General features: G+C 32.8%; 1 protein-coding gene across 1 annotated transcript; it reads left to right on the top strand.

Annotated features, from left to right (window-relative positions):
- Positions 1 to 232: 232 nt before the first annotated feature.
- On the top strand, positions 233 to 18,200 carry LOC128208273 (thioredoxin-related transmembrane protein 1-like). The gene is made up of 7 exons (XM_052911789.1): positions 233 to 427; positions 1,348 to 1,512; positions 3,057 to 3,185; positions 4,151 to 4,196; positions 6,181 to 6,282; positions 7,854 to 7,943; positions 12,172 to 18,200. The coding sequence occupies exons 1-7, from the start codon at positions 294 to 296 to the stop codon at positions 12,346 to 12,348; spliced, it is 843 nt and encodes a 280-aa protein (XP_052767749.1). The 5' UTR covers positions 233 to 293; the 3' UTR covers positions 12,349 to 18,200.
- The last annotated feature ends 1,224 nt before the right edge of the window (positions 18,201 to 19,424 follow it).

Here is a 19,424-nt window from a genome sequence, read left to right as displayed (position 1 = left end):
AAGAGAAAGGTAACAAACACCGAAATAGCTCTTATTTCTGCATTATTAATGCATTTGTTGCAATAAATATTGTTTATCACTCTACCCTAAAAACTTGTTAACTTAATTATGGTAGTTGCTGATGCTGGCCACCCGTAAATGAACACGTGTCCGGTAAAGTCCGTGGTTGGCGGAAACGGGCCGACTATAAGCCGAACATTTCCATTGGTTTACGTAATTGCACGACGAGTGACGAAATTGCTACTGTCCACTTCCTGTTTCATTTCGCTTGGGTAGGTGACAACTAACCAACGATGAAGATTAGCGTGTTAGCCGTGTTTTTGTCAGTTATTTCAGGCGCAGCCTGCGTAAATTATCAACCTCGCGCCATACAGATTACAGAAGACACATGGGAAGATATCCTGGAAGGAGAATGGCTCGTAGAATTGTAAGTTTTTGTTTATTATCCTGGATGAGTGGTGCAAAGTTTTGCAGGCGTTTTTCAAGTTTTTTACAAATTATTGTTCACTTTTCTAGAATTAAGACTTAAAAGGTACAGGTTATAATTCCTAACTATGAAGGATGTTTTATGTATAGAGATTGTCACCTGCCGAGAAGTGCGTAAACATTAATTTTTTGAAAGACACGAAAATGTATTGCATTCACTTTCATCAATTCATCTCTTTGGGGCAATAACATGACATAGGAGGGTAAATGGTTTAGTTATTGATCCCAAAGCGGGCACACTGCTTCAAAACGAAAATATCGCTAAATCATGATAATCACAGTTTTAAATACCTTGAAATCCTGTTTATTTTAGCATGTCAAAGCAGTAACTACATGTACAAATGTAGTTGATGTGTTAATATGTTAAGTTATGGCATAAATAATCTATACCTTCCATTTGAATAGATGCCAGTAGACTTTAGGGTCCCCTCTGGGTTTGAAAAGCTGTCATCATTTATTAACTGATCTAGGGGGGTCATGATTTTTAGATTTCGCAGTCTTGTGGTGTCCATGGTCGTTGTCGTTAAATTTAGTGGTGAATGCAGTGCAGCGATTCCAAGCAATTGGTTCCAAGCATTTTTCAAAGTTAAAATTGATAACAGACACTCTTAAGACCCTTTGTCTAATTGTTTCTTCAGGAAAAAACATTGAAATCAAAATCTAAAATCATGAAAAGATGTCATAAATATATGTTTATGTTTTTCAAAATAATCCATTATCGCTTTTGAATTGAAAACAAAATTCAATGTAACTTATGTTATCTATTTTTTGGCATGGGATTTACAGTTTAGAGTCTGGCAATCAACCAACAAATAACTGGCTGGCAATTTAACCGTATAAATTGTTATTTTACTATTTCAGTATGGCCCCTTGGTGTCCAGCGTGTCAGTCATTTAAGAGCACGTGGGATTCGTTTGCCCAGAAGTGGAGTCGAGATCTGGAAGTCAGCGTTGGAACTGTGGACGTTACTTCAAGCCCAGGACTTAGTGGAAGATTCCTCATAACAGCTTTGCCTTCAATTTATCAGTATTAAAATTATTATGCCCGGCTTTGAAGAAGTTGCTTTGCAGATGTCGGTCAGTCCGTCCATTTGTTGTTAGTCCAAACCTTGTCTGATGAAAAGAATATGCTTGGCCTGATGTCCTAAAACTTTGTAGGGACATTGATCATGGCCAGCAGATGACCCCTTCTTATTTTTAAGGTCAAAAGTCACAGTCAATTTGATCTTAAACACAAAAGCGTGTCTGATTGATAACTAGAGTACACTTGGCCTATAGTCCCCAGACTTGGTAGAGAGGTTGGTCATTACATGTACCAGCAGATGATCCCTATTTGTAATGAGTCAGTCAAGGTAACAATAATCAATATAAAGAGAACACTGGCACCTACTGTCCATGAACTTGATTTGAACATAAACTGTCAGGAGGAGGCTACTCCAATAACAACACTTCTAACTGGTCAATTACTATAATAATTCACTGATGTCGGGGAGATAAATGTTTTACTGGAAACTATAAACTCCAATAAAAAACAATTAGAATTGGTCAATAACTATACTTATTCACTGCTGTCAGAAGCATGCCAGTAGTTTAACTGGAAACTATCAACTTAGAACTGGTAAATTACTATACTTTCTATCCTAAAACTTTTAGGGGTTCAAAGTTCAAATATTTATTGTATGCAGGCCTCCAGCCCAGATACAAATATGCATACATAAATACATATAAACAATTATCCTTAAACTTTTAGGGGTGTTGGTTGTAACCTTAAATTAATCCCAGGACATTCAATGTGAAATGACTAATTGGCTGCCAATTGGGGGGCATGGATGGTTTCCAAACCTCTCTTCTACTCTTATGATGGCTATCCACCCAACATACCAAACATTTGTCATGTTCCTGACACAGATCATGTTTCAAGTGTAGTTTTATTACCATTTTAGAAATGAATTGATAATCATAATTGGAAAAAAACGTTGACCATGACGCTGTTGTTTTTAATGTGAAAGCTTGATGGAAGAAAAAAATACAGACATGATCATTTCCTATATTTTTTCTACTCAGTAATTTCGTTGTCATTTTTAGCTTAAGAAAAAATGTCTAGCTATTTTGATAGTCTTCGTGTCGTCTGCATGTTGCAGCCAACGCATCATTGATAGTCTTCGTGTCGTCTGCATGTTGCAGCCAACGCATCATCAGCTGTGTTGTGAAAAAAAAATAACTCCAAAATTTTCAAATGAAACTTAGTTCAAATGAAACTTAGTATACATTTTGCCAAAGACAATTGGCACATGTATAGCAATGTGCTTAACTCTAGCTTTAATAATGATTAAGTTCTGTCCCAAGTTTATGTAACATACTGCACAAAATGTTATGTGCATCTTGCCGGGATTAAACCCACGATCGCTTGCTCTGCAGGTGGACACTCTACTGTGTAGCTATTATTGAATTGCTTTTGAGAAAATGATCATTATAGAGTGACATAGAATTCTTTGCTTTCTGTGTAAACACACAATGATATGGTACACTACATGGTATTAATTATTATAATTGATTTTAATTTGATTTCAGTGTTAAGAATGGTGTGTTTCGGCAGTACCGTGGGGGACGACAGGAGACTGATCTCATCACGTTCATCGATGACAAAAAGTGGAACGATATTGATCCTGTGTCCAAGTGGATCTCCCCAGACTCCTTACAGTGTGTAGCATGAAATTATTTGATCTAGTGTAGTCAAGAACCGTTTAATTTCTAGGTCATCTGGGGGGCGGGGTCCAATAAAAAAGGTGATGTTGTAGATAGCATTGCCGATGCCAAATCTTTTGTAGCCTTGGCCACAAAGCCAATAATTAAATTAACAGTTGAGGTACATGTATTGAAGCTCATTAAGGTAAAAACAAATAGTGTGCTGGAAAAGCATTGGCCAACCTTATTTTTGTTTCGTTTTTGCAATGAGCTGTAAGACAAACTCACCAAAAAAAGCCAAATCGTTTTTTATGATTCAGAAATAAAATGGTTTTATTTTATGATAATATCTTCTTTAATCATTTAGTAATGTCTTAAAGGTTTAGTTTAAGGCAAGTTTGGCATGATAATTTCCTGCTATGCATCCCTTGTATATTGCACAGGTGTAGTAGCAAGGGTCAATTTCCTGTGTATTTGTTTATATATATATTAATATTACTGACCTAATCTCCAATTGAAACAATTTCGAGGAAAAATGATTAAGCCATTGTGAACCAAGATATTTTCTAGAATGTTCTTCCTTTCATAAGTTGAACTTTTTGCATAGTCTTTACTGCTTCAGCATAAAACTAAGCAATTCTGCAGTATATATTGTGTTAGTAAGGTTGTTTGATTACAACAGTAAACTCATGGTCACCATCTTACCAACAAAAGTATCTTCATATGATCCCTTTTTCAAAATGATTTAACTAATAAGTAATAACAATCATTTCAGAAATATATGTTGATTGGTCAGTTAAGGGCAAGTTTAATAGATTCTGGCAGTTAATAGTTATATTTTATTTGTGACATTGAGTAAATAAGTAACCAAAAGTTCATAATCTTGCTAGATTTTGTAATACAGTATGCTCTTTGATATTAGAGCCCACAGTAAACTTCACCTATATGTTTTTTCATCATGACAATAATTTATTTTTCAGGATGGGAATGGTCGGGTTGTTCTTCAAGTTCGCCATGACAATAAGGGTTAGTATTATTCTGTCTTGTCTTTGTACACCATATATGGTGTGTGCAGCTTTGAAACTTAATTAAAATAGAGGATTAATGAAGATAACATACATGTATCTTATGAGGTTCTGCAAATTTTATCACTTACCTTATTTACAGTAATTCTTATTTCAAAGTGCTGAATTTCTAAAAAGAGAATAAAAGACTAAATATAGTTACCGGTTAAATTCTGAACTGCAATAATGTTATTTACTAGTATTTTAAACTCTTTCAATAAAGGTTTTTAGTCGTAACTTCAATTAACTCAAATCTGTATTAACGTCACAACTGTCTATTTATTATACATTGCTTTGTTTTATTTCCGCAATTTTGTGCTCATTTTCAATGTTGGCTGAAGTTCAATCCACGCAATTGTGTAGCGAGGTAATTAAACTATGGCACTTAAAGATAATTTCAATTTATGACTAGAATCAACTAAGATCTTTATTAAAATGCCCCCCTGTATTCTATTTTAAGGTGTCTCGTATTAAGTTATTGTATCAATAATGCCGTTGAACTATGGTAGAGATGTCTTTGGAGAAAGTCTCCATTAAATGTCAAGCTCCTCTTATCTTCGAATGGAGGAAAATATTACTAAAAACTTCTCCATATAATGTGTATTTCTGTCTAGTTTAAATTGATAAAAACTGATTATATCAAGCTTGATACCGGATACTTTAATGAAGGTTATGGGCCATATTCACAATGAATCATAGTGAGAGAGAAAAAAACAACTTAAAGATGCACTCTTACTCCCAAATAAAATTTACCACAATTAATACTTTTGTTTTAATATTCCAAAAAGGATTGATAAATGGGACTATAGTAGATCACAGTAAATCTTTTAGCATTCACCAATCATTTAATATTTCTGTGTTTTCAGCTATTAAATACAGGGTTACATCCTTGTTATCAGTAATATTTTTTTCCATAAATGCATTACTTAGTAAGTGGTGAAAGGTTTATCATGCAAAGTTGATGTTTGTTATACATGTGTATGTATTGATTTTGAATAAGAGTGTCACTAATGATTTTTTTTTTCTCAATCGAATTTTAAGAAAACAAAAATGTTTTGATGTTTTACGTACGACAACAAGCTCAGAAACAAGACTTGATATTTTCCAGAATTACAGGTGCAAAATTAAAGAAATGCTATGCAGTGCTCCTGGTAGGCCTTAATACCAGGGTGGGGCACCCCTTTGCCCTTTTCCAGCACCCTGCTTCCTATTTACTTTGCCCTGCTGAGCCCTTTTGTTTGATAAGAGTAAATTTTCTGAAATAAGTATGGTATAAAAATGAATAGATATATACATAATTGTGACAATAAAGTAAAGAGAAGGTATTCATAACAAACAGTTTGAGTAATAGATGACATGAATTAAAATCTAAATGATTAAGATTGGTCGGAGTGAGTGTAGTAAACGAGCTCTCCATAATCATTAGGATTTGAATGTCATGTCATCTAACTGAGTTAGAATACATAATCATTGATTGATGCATTGTCAACGCAAAGTCTGATGCAGGGAAATGGGTATCAGGTGAATGGCAGTGGGCAGACCTTTAAACACCAGCGAAAGTTGAGATTCTTAATGATTAAGCCTAGTACTTAATGATGGCCTATCTGCAATTTCAATGGCTGTAAATGTGGGTTGTATTCTAAAAGTAGTTTAAACATATACACAATATGAATTGAATTGAAAATTGGCCCCTGTAAGTGCCCCATTAAGGCTCATTCAATGCTCATCAAGAGTGCTCTTTCTGACCTAGCACCCTGCCATTTTCAAATCCTGGCTGGAACACTGCTATGTTAATGTGTTGATCTGTGGGGTTTCATCACTTCTTATTTATTATGTAATGTAAGAATCTCATGCGCTATTGACTTTACATAAGCAACGTGAAGTGATACAAGCCCACATGTGCATGTATCAAGCAACTCACTTACTATTCCCTCTGTATATTTCAGTCGTTCTACACTCTGATGACAGAAGAGTATGGTATCCCGGAATGGGGCTGCTACGTGATATTCGCCCTTCTCACCATTGTTACAGGCCTTGTTATGGGGCTGGTAGGTTCTCGTATGGTTTACTTAGAGAGTAACATTGGTCATATGCATTTAAATATAGATTTTATTAAAAGCCCTATTACTGAAGCCATTATTACTAACAGTCACAAGTTTTGAGTTTAGACTAAAGTGGCAAAACTGCAAATTTCATTTCTTTGCGACTTTCTTTCTATTTGAGTTTTGATGATGAAATTTGCTGTCAGAGTTTTATTACCGTAAATGACTGGGTATAAGACGATAGGGGGTATTAGACGCAGGTAAAAAAAAATCTGTGAAAAGTCCAAGAAAAAAACTTAAATCTATGTTTTTGGTTAAAAGACGCATAGAAAAGATGTCAAATCGTTTGGCATTTTCGGCCACCATGTTTGTTTACAGTGACCAAAAAAATTTTTTTGGTGAAAATGGCGACAGTTATCTTTAAAACCATACAATGATAAATTGTCGAGAATGAAAAGTTAAGTTATGCAAAAACCTTATATTGTACGAGTTTTTTCTCAAAATGTCAACACCTACAGAAAAGAATAATGAATGTAACAAAGTGTGAAAAACAAGACCATTATCGCAACAGTTTGTAGTATTGGTATGTTAAACAGGTTAATGGCAGTCGAGTTTTTCACACCTTCTCGTACAACTGACAAAAAATATTTTGACAGTGCCCAACTTTGCTTTTTTATATGCAAGTTTAATTATTCTTCAATTCAATTTATTATTCAAAATAATATTGAATAACTTTTATCGAAAAATATTTTTGTTTATATTATAAATGTCTTACGATATACCGTATCCCGATCTTTTAACTCGTATATACTCAATCAATATGACACGAGTAACATCCCTTTCTACATCAATGTAAACAAACTCTCGGCTTGAAATCTACCTCAGAAAAATAGTTTAAAAAATTGTTACTGGGTATTATACGCAGGCATTTTTTTTTGCATCGAAATCTGAGGGAAAAAAGGGCGTCTAATACCCAGTCATTTACGGTACTGTTCAAAGTTGCACATTTATTCACAATTATTTTTGTAAAACAAATGAACTTAAGATGATTATCTTGTATTTTGATAAGAGTTCTTTTCTGAGTCTGGACTAAGACATAAGACTGTTTGTAATCATGGCCCTGCATTCTGTTCTGAGTCTGGACTAAGACATAAGACTGTTTGTAATCATGGCCCTGCATTCTGTTCTGAGTCTGAGTCTGGACTAAGACATAAGACTGTTTGTAATCATGGCCCTGCATTCTGTTCTGAGTCTGAGTCTGGACTAAGACATAAGACTGATTGTAATCATGGCCCTGCATTCTGTTCTGAGTCTGAGTCTGGACTAAGACATAAGACTGATTGTAATCATGGCCCTGCATTCTGTTAGATGTTTATATTTTGAGGCTTGTTTGTTAACTTATTTAATAAGTTTAATCATATAAAAAACGATGTATGAGCATTAAGAAAAGCTGTCTTTTCTTTCCCAGACAGACAAAATAGTAAAAACTGGAGTCCTCCCTGATAGTAGAATACCCTGTCCCAGCACACAAACATGTTCTTATTTCACAGACTGATTTACTTAATGGCACATTTCAGATTCTTGTGTGCATCTGTGACTTTGTGGGCTCCAACAGACAGGTACCTCCACCCATACCAAGAGGCATCATGGACCCAGCTTTGGACAAGGTATGGCCCAGTATTCTGTAAAAATATATATGGGCTGTCTCATGAATAAGTTTAAGTGAATAAATTTCAAAATAACAGCCCTATTCACCTTCTGAAGCAAAGGCTAAAATTTGGCTATTTCCCTAACGCAAAAGTATATTTTTCCCCAATTTATGGACACTTGAGTCAAAATAATGTTCAACAAAAAATTGAAAAGTTAAAAAGGTTGTTGTGGCGTTTTAGGCATTAAAATTTCACAATTTTTACTAAAAAGGCCCTGTTAGATAATACATACATATTTCTAATCTGAATTTTTTTTTTAAATACTTGCATTTTCTGTTTTTACCGGGATATTCAGCAAAACATTCTGGAGATTTTTACTTACCATGATGCCGCAGACATTTATGGAGAATTTTCAGTCATGCTATATAATTATGTGCAACCTCAACATCTTCAATAGAAACAGTAAATGTGTACTTTGAAAAATAGCATTGTTTTGGCAAAAACGGGGAATTTACTGACATCATTTATTTAATGTCCAGCCTTTTTTTCAACAAACCTATCAATAAGTCAATGAATGGCACTAAATTGCAACATATGCTAAATAAAAAGGTCAATCCCTCTCAAAAAAGGGGAAGGGATTTTTTATCTTGGTAGGGTAAGAAATATAATTAATCAGGTCGTGAACGAGGCTGAATTTTGGCCCCAAAAGGGACAAAAAAATGTACGTGTACAAGTTGCAGTTGAGTTTAAAAGTTGTTTGTGAAATTACACTTAAAACGAGTACTTGTAGACTCAATGATTCTCGCATGCATCACTTTTCTTGGGCTGTCATACACATCATTCCTAGCTTGTACAAAATATTACACATACTAATACAAGTAATGTTTCACAGTCTCTTTCATGTCAGAAACAAACATAACTAATGTTCTAACTGTAGAATTTTTATTTCTTGACAGGCCTTTTTGCAAGTACCCACGAGTCGATTGGACTTGGTCCCCTAGCAAAATATATCATTTTTTTCCAAATCTGGACCAAAAAAAAAAAAAAGTAAAAAAAATCCCAATTAAAAGTAAAAAAAAAAAATCATGAAAGTCTTTTTACCTGTAATGATTCATTCAACATCCTTATGAATTGTGTTATGTAAAATTTTTGGGATTATTGAATTCAAAAATTGTTGTTTTTCATCGCATTCAAAGAGCAATATGCAATATAAACTGTCATGATTTATTGCAATAGACACCCCAAGGATTGATATTTCAGCCATTTTAGAACTTTAGAAAGGAAAAAGAAACTAATATTTTAATAATATCCTCATTTGGAGGAGACAGAAAAGCTTGTTCATTAAACTGTAAAATTTTCCAATTTTTGATGTAAGCGATGATTTTTTCTCAATATATGGCAATTTTAGCGCCACAAATTTTCCAAAATATTTAGAGTCTTTTCCCAATATGTCTAAGGTCTTTTTTCCCTAAATGGTTAGGAAAAGGCCTGTTTGAAGTCTGTAAGGAAGCTTGAAATCACTATCTTCAGTTTGGCCTGGATTTTAAAAACAAACAACCTTGCTGTATTGGAGAAATTATGAACTTTGCGGTGCAATAATCAAACACATGAGATATATAAGTTTTTTATCATTTAAGAGCAAAACATGTCTGTACTGTAATTGTTTATTTAGATTTTAGTTATAATTAAACAAGAACATGAAAAAGTATCATTTTCTTGTAAAGAACAGTTGCACCATAATAATCACTAGTACAGGTTTTGTCATGAAAAGGTTGATGCATTTTTGTGTGATAATAATTATCTTTGTGTAATAATAATTATCTTTGTGGGATTATAATTATCTTTGTGGGATTATAATTATCTCTGTGAGATACAATTATCTTAATGGGATTATAATGATCTTTGTGAAAGAATAAATATCTTTGTGGGATATTAACCAGAGGTTTTTTTAATGCCAGACATGTTGTATACTTCCCTTCATACAGATGCTTTTGGGCTAAAAATAATCAAAAGTACAGTATTTTTTTTAGTAGGAACAGGCACCCACCTTTAATACCTTTAAAAGGGGTGTAAACTAATTTTGGGTGGGCCGTATTCATTTAAGGCATGGAGCTATATTCTGGAATGCAAAAACAGGTTTAAGTGCCTTTGCTTTGTTTTCTTGTTTTAAATATACTACCATAAAAAAGACCACAAATTTTAGGCATTTGTGGCTATCTTTACCATTTCAAAGGGCACTGGCCCCATTCACAAACAAGTGGGTAAAACTTTTTCAAACACTGTATATATGAGACATTAAGAAATGGAAATATAAATGAAGTCTAAGAAAGAAAAAAATGCCAAAAACATGTACAATCAACTTTATCAAGAACAATTCCAAAGATGAAAAAAAAAATCAGTGTTGACCGAGGAAGCAGATATACTTAGTTACTGTGCATCCAGTCTCTACAATGAAAAGACTGTGTCTGAGTTTATTAAGGATCAATTCTTACTATTTTGCGCTCATGTGGTACAGATGCTCAGGGCCGATTTTGCAAATTCATTAAGTATGTTGAATTACAAATAAATCCTTTTATTCATTTTTTTCTGTCTGGTTTTATTGTTTTCAATTTTAGATTAAAAGTATAAATTGAGGTAAAATTGAGAAACATAATATGTAAGCGAATATTTGATTGGTCAAATAATGTAATACTTGTGCAATGAAGTGAACAGGAAAGTCATGACTACAAGTACAAGTGGTTCGAGCAAAATGAAGTTATAGTGTCACGACATACAGGTTTTGGGGTCAGTTGTGGCATGGGCATTTACAACTTCAGGGATGTGATTTGTCCGCGGATTCCCGGAATTCTGCGGATCTAATAGCCCCAGGGACACCCCCCCCCCCCCTCCCACCTGAATTTTTTTATTTTTTTTTGTTTTGTTTTCAGCTGATTTAAAAAGTTACTAGAGTGCTTTTGATTGTTAGAGTTGATATTCCAGTTATCTTCATATTTAAAGTCACAAGAACCCTCAAAAGAGCTTCTAAAAAGCCAGTTTTTCTTCTACAGCAGTGTGCTTTTGATCCCAAAAGTGCCCCGAGAACCCATGGCCGAAATGGTTTCAGCCCTCCTGTTGTCAGGTCAATCACATCCCTGAACTTTATCAGACAATAATTTAAGTATGTATTATCCATTCATGATGAAACTTGGTGACAGTTATTGTAGGCATAATGTCCCACTTAAGTTTGATCATGTGCTAAATGAAAAGATAATTTATGTCTTGTGCAGCTCCTGACAATAACTTTAGTACCCATTCATGATGAAACTTGGTGACTGTGGTTGTGGGCATGATGTATTGGTCAAGTTTTAACATGGGGTGAATCGACTGGGTAACTCCTGGAGTTATGCCCCTTTTACATTAAGAAATTTAAGGTAAATATCTTCTGCAGACATAAACTTCATTATTTATTATCCAATCGAAATATATAGTGACAGTGTTTGTAGGCATAATATCTCGGTCAAGTTTGATTGAGTGATAAATGTTCCTACATTAAATTAGTATTATAATTGGTTTGACTATGATTGTCACTCAAAACAGGATACACTTCCAATTCTGTGGAATTATAGTTATCTATAGATAATGCTACATGTAGGTAAATATTTAAATGTGAACATTTTCTTATTTAAATGATAATCCTTATGTGAGAGTTCTTTGGCTCATCTGCCCATAGGCCACGAGATCTTATGTGATGGCTCATTGTCCGTCTTCTGTGTTTCCGTAAACACTAAGTCTTGTTTGTGAACACAATAAAGTCCTTAGTTTTGATAGCATCTCAATCAACCTAAACAGAAGTTAGATATCCATGAGAGCTCAGATTCTCAGAACCAGCCAGATCTGCCCATGCATCACTGGATTATGGCTCTTGAAATGGTGTAGCCCTACTGAAATTGTAGTCTAAGGGAGATAACATGTACAGAGAGTTGTGTATTGTTGTAGTGTTACTCTCCCTTTGTCCTTTTTTACAAATAAGCACGAAAACATATATTTCACCAATCATTGCCTTTTACTATAAGGTACATGCTTTTGATTGAAAAATACAAAAAAAGACATGCCAGTAGAGCATAGGCCTTTGTTGGCCTCTCGTTTCTTGTAGTAGGTTGTTATAATGAAACTTTTACATGTGTTAAATTTTAAATGTACTGACCATTTATGTATTCAAGGTGTGAACAATCTACAAATAACCCTGTCGTTTTGTATGTTGTTGCAGGAGGGTGATTTAATTGATGACACGCAGGAGTCAGACGGTGACACAAAAGTCCGACGCCGTGCCACAAATAAAGACAATGATGGTGAGGGCGAGGCAGATGACAGCGACGAGGAAGATAAAAATACGGGAGATAAAGACACAGGAGATGGTGGCACAGAAGAGAAAAAAGAAAAATGATTGATTAGATTTAATTTTAATTTAAAAAGTTTAACCATGGTACTTGCCAGTTGTACTGATTTTATGTTTGGACTAAAATGTTATAAAGACTTTCTTTAAGGTATTATGAAGCTAAATAGGTAGGAGATTGAACGTTTTGAGCATGGATTGGGTTGGTCGTACGCTGATAGTTGTTGACCTTTGTAAGAGAATTCCAGGATTATGTTTTGCAAATTTCATGAAAAACATAATCGTGTAATGAACTAGTAGCTGTTAGATTGAAATACAATATGCTGCTGTTGTATGTTACATGATAGAAAAGAGGTTGCGAAACATGACTTGTATGTGTATATGTCCGTGTGTACTTCTAAATACATCATCAAGGTGTGCGTACATTGTACTAGTTTAAAACTACATGTACAAATATGAGATTTAAGTGAGTATAAGCTAGCTTACTTGATCAAGTTTTCAAGGAGAGTTTTCACACACCGCTTTTAAGCTCATCTTCAACTTAGATATGTACATGTAGATGTGCTGTTCTGCAAACTCTATTCTAAATTTAAAAAAAATAATAATTAAATGACCATGTTATGGTTGTAATAGGAAAAAAGATAGCTAAAGTTAGAGTTGTTACATCACAGTTAAAATATTCTTACGCCATAATTCTTTGCAGTCCTTTTATCAGAACTTATTTTTTTAGAGTGCCATGGTATTTTAATTTTTTAAATAACTGTACAATATGGGATTCAGTGCATAATATTTCAATTTTTAATGTAATTTGCCAAATTATTTGTCAAACATGATTGTCTCAGTTTCAAACAGGGTCCGGTTTCACAAAAACTTTTCAACGCCAAAATATTTTCCCGTCTAAAATCCCATAATCTCTTTAGACAAACCCAATCAGAGAGGCAAGTTCTTGCTAAGTCTGTTATTCAACATATTTTTTGTGGAACCGGGCCCAGCTGATTGCTTTATCTAATTTGTTTGTTGTTCTTATTTCCCACATTATCGGCCGATTGTTAAGGACTTTGTTAAAGTTAACAATTTGATAAACGACATCGTTGTTAATTTTTAAAACTAAATGTGGTCTCATATTTAAATATGAACAACTACAGTTGAAATAGTTCCATCAAATCTTGTTAGAAATACTGCAGAGCACAAGGTATCCAAAACATTCCTGAGCAGTAATGATTTGAAAGTTAACAATGACGCTAACAATGTTATTTACTTTAATAATGTTCTGAAGAAGAGGCCGATTGTGGCTTTCCTCTGTATTATTTTAAAGGATATTTTCAATTGTTTTGCTATATTATATGTACAATGTATAAGAAGAGTTGGTTTGGTGAGCATTGCCAAAAGAAAGTTAAAAGTCTGTTTTTACCTTAGCTTTTACTGTTTTACAGATATAGGGGTTAAAGTCTGTTTTAACCTTAGGTATACTGTTTTACTGATAAAGGGGCTTAGCCAGGTTTTAAAAAGGTGCTGCAGAAAAGGGACAGGGTTCTAAGGACAAAACGGGCACACAGTAACGGGCTACCAAGAACTTGAACATTGGTAATTTTTGACGCAAAATGTTAGCCGTTGTGTAGTTAAAGCAATATTAGATTTCAACTGCCAAATATTTAAAGTTTGTATGTATTTATAATCATATTATAAGTTTTTATGAAAAGGTAAGAAATATTTGACATTCACATTTCATTCTGTAAAGGCCAAAATGTTGCCAAATGCTTGTCTCCATGAAGGGTACTACCAAAAATGGACAGGGTGCTGCCTTTTTTCCATAACTCTCAATAGCTGAAACCCTTCTTTTAAATATGTTAAAAATTGAACTCCATCAATTCTGCTCGATATATACAGTGCCTTTTGATAGATATGTAGAATAATAATTTGCCTTGTACAACAAAACTTTTTACACAAAACCTCTAGAGCTTTTCTGCTTTCGATATAAAGACTGAAGTATGAACTGTGAACTGTAAGGGAATACTTAAAGCTATTTGTTGATAGGGACTGATTCAAAGATTTTTTATTTCGGCAACCGTCTTTTTTAAACTTTATTTTGAATTACTCACTGCTATGAACATATGCCCAACAGCAACACAGACTCAATTGAACAGAATTTTATAAATCCAAGCCTGAAATCTTTCAAAATTTCGTAGCATTTCTAACGCTTTTCGGCAAAAATAGAGCATTGACTGTCACATTTTTATGAAATTATTTACAATAGAGCTCTCACATTTCAACATGTGATGATGATGATTTGTATTTTAAACTAGCATTTTTGTTTACATTTCACTTGAAAAATATTTTCTTCCATGTCAGACCCTATAAAGCACAAACCAGTCCCTATCAAACTTGTTCTCAATGTTCAAGTGAGTTGTTTCAAAGGCATTTATTTTATAAAACACTTAGTTGTCAGGTAAAACAAGAAATCCAAGGCTTAGTATTAAAAAATAAATAAACTAAGTTGTTTCCTGACTTAAAGTCTATTTCTTGAAATTTCATGGTCAATTTAAAGGAAAGTGTGAGTGATTTTACATAAAGTGTATATTTTCAATAAAGTCCACAAAAATAAACTATTTAAGGAATCTATAAGAGCATTTATCATGTGACCAGTTTGATACTTAAATAAGGAAAATAACATAAGTTAAGAAATTACTGGTTTGATGTATAAATTAGTGAAACTGGTAGTATTGTACACATTGATCGATGTAATTAATACTCACATGTTTACATTTTGTCTGAGCAAACTGATGAACAATTTAGACAAGAACTGATTCTTAAAGAAGGATGATAACACTTTAAGAATAATCAAAATAATTAAGAAAATACAATGACTTAAATAAGACGAAATGTCTTAACCAACCATGTTTAAATTCTGTCTCTTGTCATTTTTAGAAAACGTTTATAGTTTCAATGGTGAAGATTTATTCTATTTCATTAATCAGAAGTCATATATCATTTATCAAGTGTGATGCATATAGCAATTATCATGATCGTTTTCATCAGTTTTATCAATTTTCGTTGAAATGTATTTTGTTAGAATACTGTAATCTATCTACCCTGATTGCTGACTAACACTGTCTTTCAGTCATCCTATCCATACACATTATCATGGTAAATTCATGGAATTAAGAATGAAAGTTCATATTAGTGTACAGTAGTATTTATCAGTCCGTGTCAAAAAATAATCATTTATTTCCATCAATATCTTCAAAAAATAGGATACATGTAGGTAGACAGGCGTACATGTATCATTATTTAAATCATGACATGTATTATATTATTTTCCTTTTTACCAATGCCTATTGCATTGTGATACTATAAGATTCATTAGTATCTAAGCAAAGAACAAATACAGGAACTGAAAACAGACGTACCGAAGACAGAAAATATGACTCCAAACAAATCTATGGTCAGCAATAAAAATGGGGTCAGTCGGGTTGCCAAAACAAGCTGTGTCACTTGAGTAGATATATGACAATAAATCTCTTGGACTCTTACGCATGGGTCATTTTGTTAAATTTATTCAACCATGAGCTATTTTTGAAAGCACATGCTTACTGAATAGCCATTGGAATTAATGCTAAATTTGGATTACAAGTGAACCCATATAAATGTTTTGGGATCATTTAAATGTGAAAAATGAATAACTAAAAATAGACTACAAATAGATGTCTTGCAGTTGTCTTTGTTTTGCTTTTTATTTGTTTTTCAACTGAAATTAGACAGTAAATGACCTATCTTTCACAGTAAAAAATAAGATTGTTATATTTTGCAATGTTATTTCTACATACCCGGTACTCTTTATCTTCATATCAAACCCTTTCAAATGATGCCATCATGATATGGGTTCCAAAATTTACATAATTGTACATACTGGTAGGCTACCCCTAAATTAAATTATGATCAAAAACCTTTTTTGGCGACCACTTTCTAAATTTGAAGTTGTAGAAATATAGTTGTTGTATGTATAAATTTAGTGATTGCAAATAATACAAAGATTTTCTTTTGTGATATCTTTGGTTATGTATTGTATATATGTTACATTCCAAGATATGTGTACTGTATGATTTTACGGTCCGCCCCAAGACAATTTGGTTACAAATACTAATTGGATACGCCTTTATCAGCAAATGAAGAGAACTTATGGAAGATAACATCACACAATTATAGCTATATTTCTGTGTTTTATGTTTCATGTAAACTAATGTTATTTCATGTTAAGTAAGGCATGTTTCATGGTAACCTGGCTATGTTTTATGTTAATTTAGGCATGGTCATGTTAATTTAAAGATGCACTCTCGCAGATATACCATTTTTACTTTTTTATTTTTTGTCTTGGAAAGAGCAAATTTGTGTGTAAATATCTGCAAACCAATGATAAAAGATTGCTGACAAAAGTTCAGATCGTAGATTTTAATATATCCGTTCTAAAATTTATGTTTAATGGCTTAAATCGTTACTAAAGGTTTAAGAAAAATACATAGAACATCAATTTTTGAACTTGAATATAAAAAAGAACATCAATTTTTAAAACTTAAATATAAAAATCTGCGATCGAATTTTTGTCAGCAGTCTTATATAACTGGTTTCCATGGATTTTTGCAAATATTGTCTCGTTTCAAGACAGAAAATAAAAAAGTTGTCTAAAGGTTTAATCTGTGAGAGTGCAGCTTTAAGCATGTTTCATGGTAACTTGGACATGTTTCAATTATTTTATCCCAATTGTTTGCAACACCAGATGTTGTATTTCAAGTATTAACAATGTTTATTATCAAAATTAAATTTTTATTTGAATTTTAAGAAAATGTCTTAATTTCTTAATACTGTTTTAAAGTGTGGTTCACATATATGTGAAACATTCACTCAATATTTTAAACCATTGAATTGCATTTTTATCTTAACACTGTTTTAAAATGTATTAAACTGTGCACCATATTTTAATTGTTATATTATTTTTTCTTGATTATCATTTGTTTTAAAAATCCTTGTAAACACCTTGGGAAAATCGGTCACTCGTTAGATCTATTAAGTGCCCAATTATCATTGTATTTTCCAAGAAATATAATATATAAATCTTAGACAACCTTGAAATTAATGGATTAGTTTGTAAACATATCTATTCAGGTCAAGGAAATATAAAAAATAATGTACAAATAAACAATAATACATAGAATTTTTCTAAATGGATGGGAAGATGAGCATTTTAAATGCATATATAAGTTACTTTCCAAAATAATGGATTAATTAACTGAGACCAAAAATTCATTTGCATCATACATTTAATATTGACTTGTGTACATGTATTTGCAATGTATCTTAATATGTATTGCAATTCGTAACATGTTTTGTTATATATTTAATCATGAATTGCGATGTATCTTAGGGCTATTCCAGTTAAACATATAACCCCCAGGTGGAAGTCAATTATTTAAATAGTATATGAGTTGGTGTCGCTAATTTGGACCCCAGAAGGGTAAATTTGCTTCTGTAGGGGGGTGGCATAATTTAAAAGTGCCTTCCCCCTGGCGGTTATATGTTGAAATGGAATAGCCCTTAACATTTATTGCAACATATCTGAACATGTATTGTTAAATCTTAACAGGTTTTGCAATATATCTTTACATATAATGCCATATATATTTAAATCACTTGAACATATAGTGTATCATAATTATGAGATGGTTGGTTAATTTTGGGGACCTCAATTTATTTGTTAAAATGTTTCCCAAATATTGTGGCTTTCCCTGAAGAAGCTTGTCCAACAATTGAGTTTGTTTGGTTTATTGCATACATGCAGACATACATGTACAATGTTCATATTTGCATTGTTATTTCTATGCATTACTTCACAAAAATAAAAGTTATTTATTTTTATTTGTGATTTTATGCACCCAGAAAATATTAGCTTAGGTACATTTTTTTTTTTACGAAGGTCTGAGATGTTTTGTACATTGACATTTTTAAGAGAATGTTTATATGCTTGTCATGTTTTTGATTGTGGCTGCAGGAAGCAAGTGTCCACTAAGTTGGCCTCCCTCCAATTCAAGAAGCTTTTGGTTTGATCAGCATCAAACTTGGACAATATATGTATGTGCTGAACATCTGGACCGCATTCAATAACCAGCCATCGTATTATACAGTCACTGTCACTTCAAAGTTAAGGCCCTTAAATTTCTTAAATTACAAAACCTTTCTTGTTTGCATTCCAACTCGATAAACTCATGTCAGAACATCAACACTTGGACAATATGTCGATGGGTAGAATGTCTCGGCCATTTTGCTAAACTGCAATGACATCCTAGTTACCTGAGAGTTACGGCTGGCCGTTGCTTGAATTGCTTAAATTAATACACAAACTTAAAATCAACAGTTTTTCATTCTTGTTCTGAAGTCAAAATATATTTCTGAACGATGTTATTTGTTACAAAATGCACATTGCTTCCACAACTAGATTTTAAACTTTAAAGATACCTTAATGATGGTCCTGAAGTCAAGGTTTTCAATGAAGAAAATAAATGAATGCATTGAAAGCCCATAAAAAAATCAACTTATTTTTTTATACATCAGAATCACTGCTGTTTTTTTGTTAATTGAATGGTGTAATAGCTAAAGAAGTTCACCTAACAATTGTATTGGTATTATCACACCCAACTGTTCATGGTACAACTATTCATATCATGCTGTTGCAAATGATATAATAAAAACTCTTCAATACAGTAATTGACCATTTTATCCCTTGACCATCATACAAGAAGAATCTTCAAGTATAGACCGCCTACAACAAACGTAATTTAACACTAAATGTAAACTGACTTCTTTTAATATTTTAAGCTGATTTTCAAAGTTTTTATATTTATACATGCACAGTAATTGACATTGCTAAGTTTTGATGTTGAAATATCAGTCACAACTTGAATGATATATAATAAAATGTTATTCACTAAACCTTTTTAAAGTTTTGGTTAGCAGTACAAATATTTTATTACATAAATGTTCATGCCAATCCATTTTATGTTTGTCGCCAATTTTTTTGCGGTCATCTAAGTTTTCCAATATTCAATTTATAAAGATTTTCCTTCATTTTTTTTATGCTC

Source organism: Mya arenaria, chromosome 11 (assembly GCF_026914265.1).
Source record: "Mya arenaria isolate MELC-2E11 chromosome 11, ASM2691426v1".
In the NCBI taxonomy this organism is placed as follows: domain Eukaryota; kingdom Metazoa; phylum Mollusca; class Bivalvia; order Myida; family Myidae; genus Mya; species Mya arenaria.
Note: the sequence above shows the minus strand (reverse complement) of the source record. Positions and strands in the feature narration are given on the sequence as shown.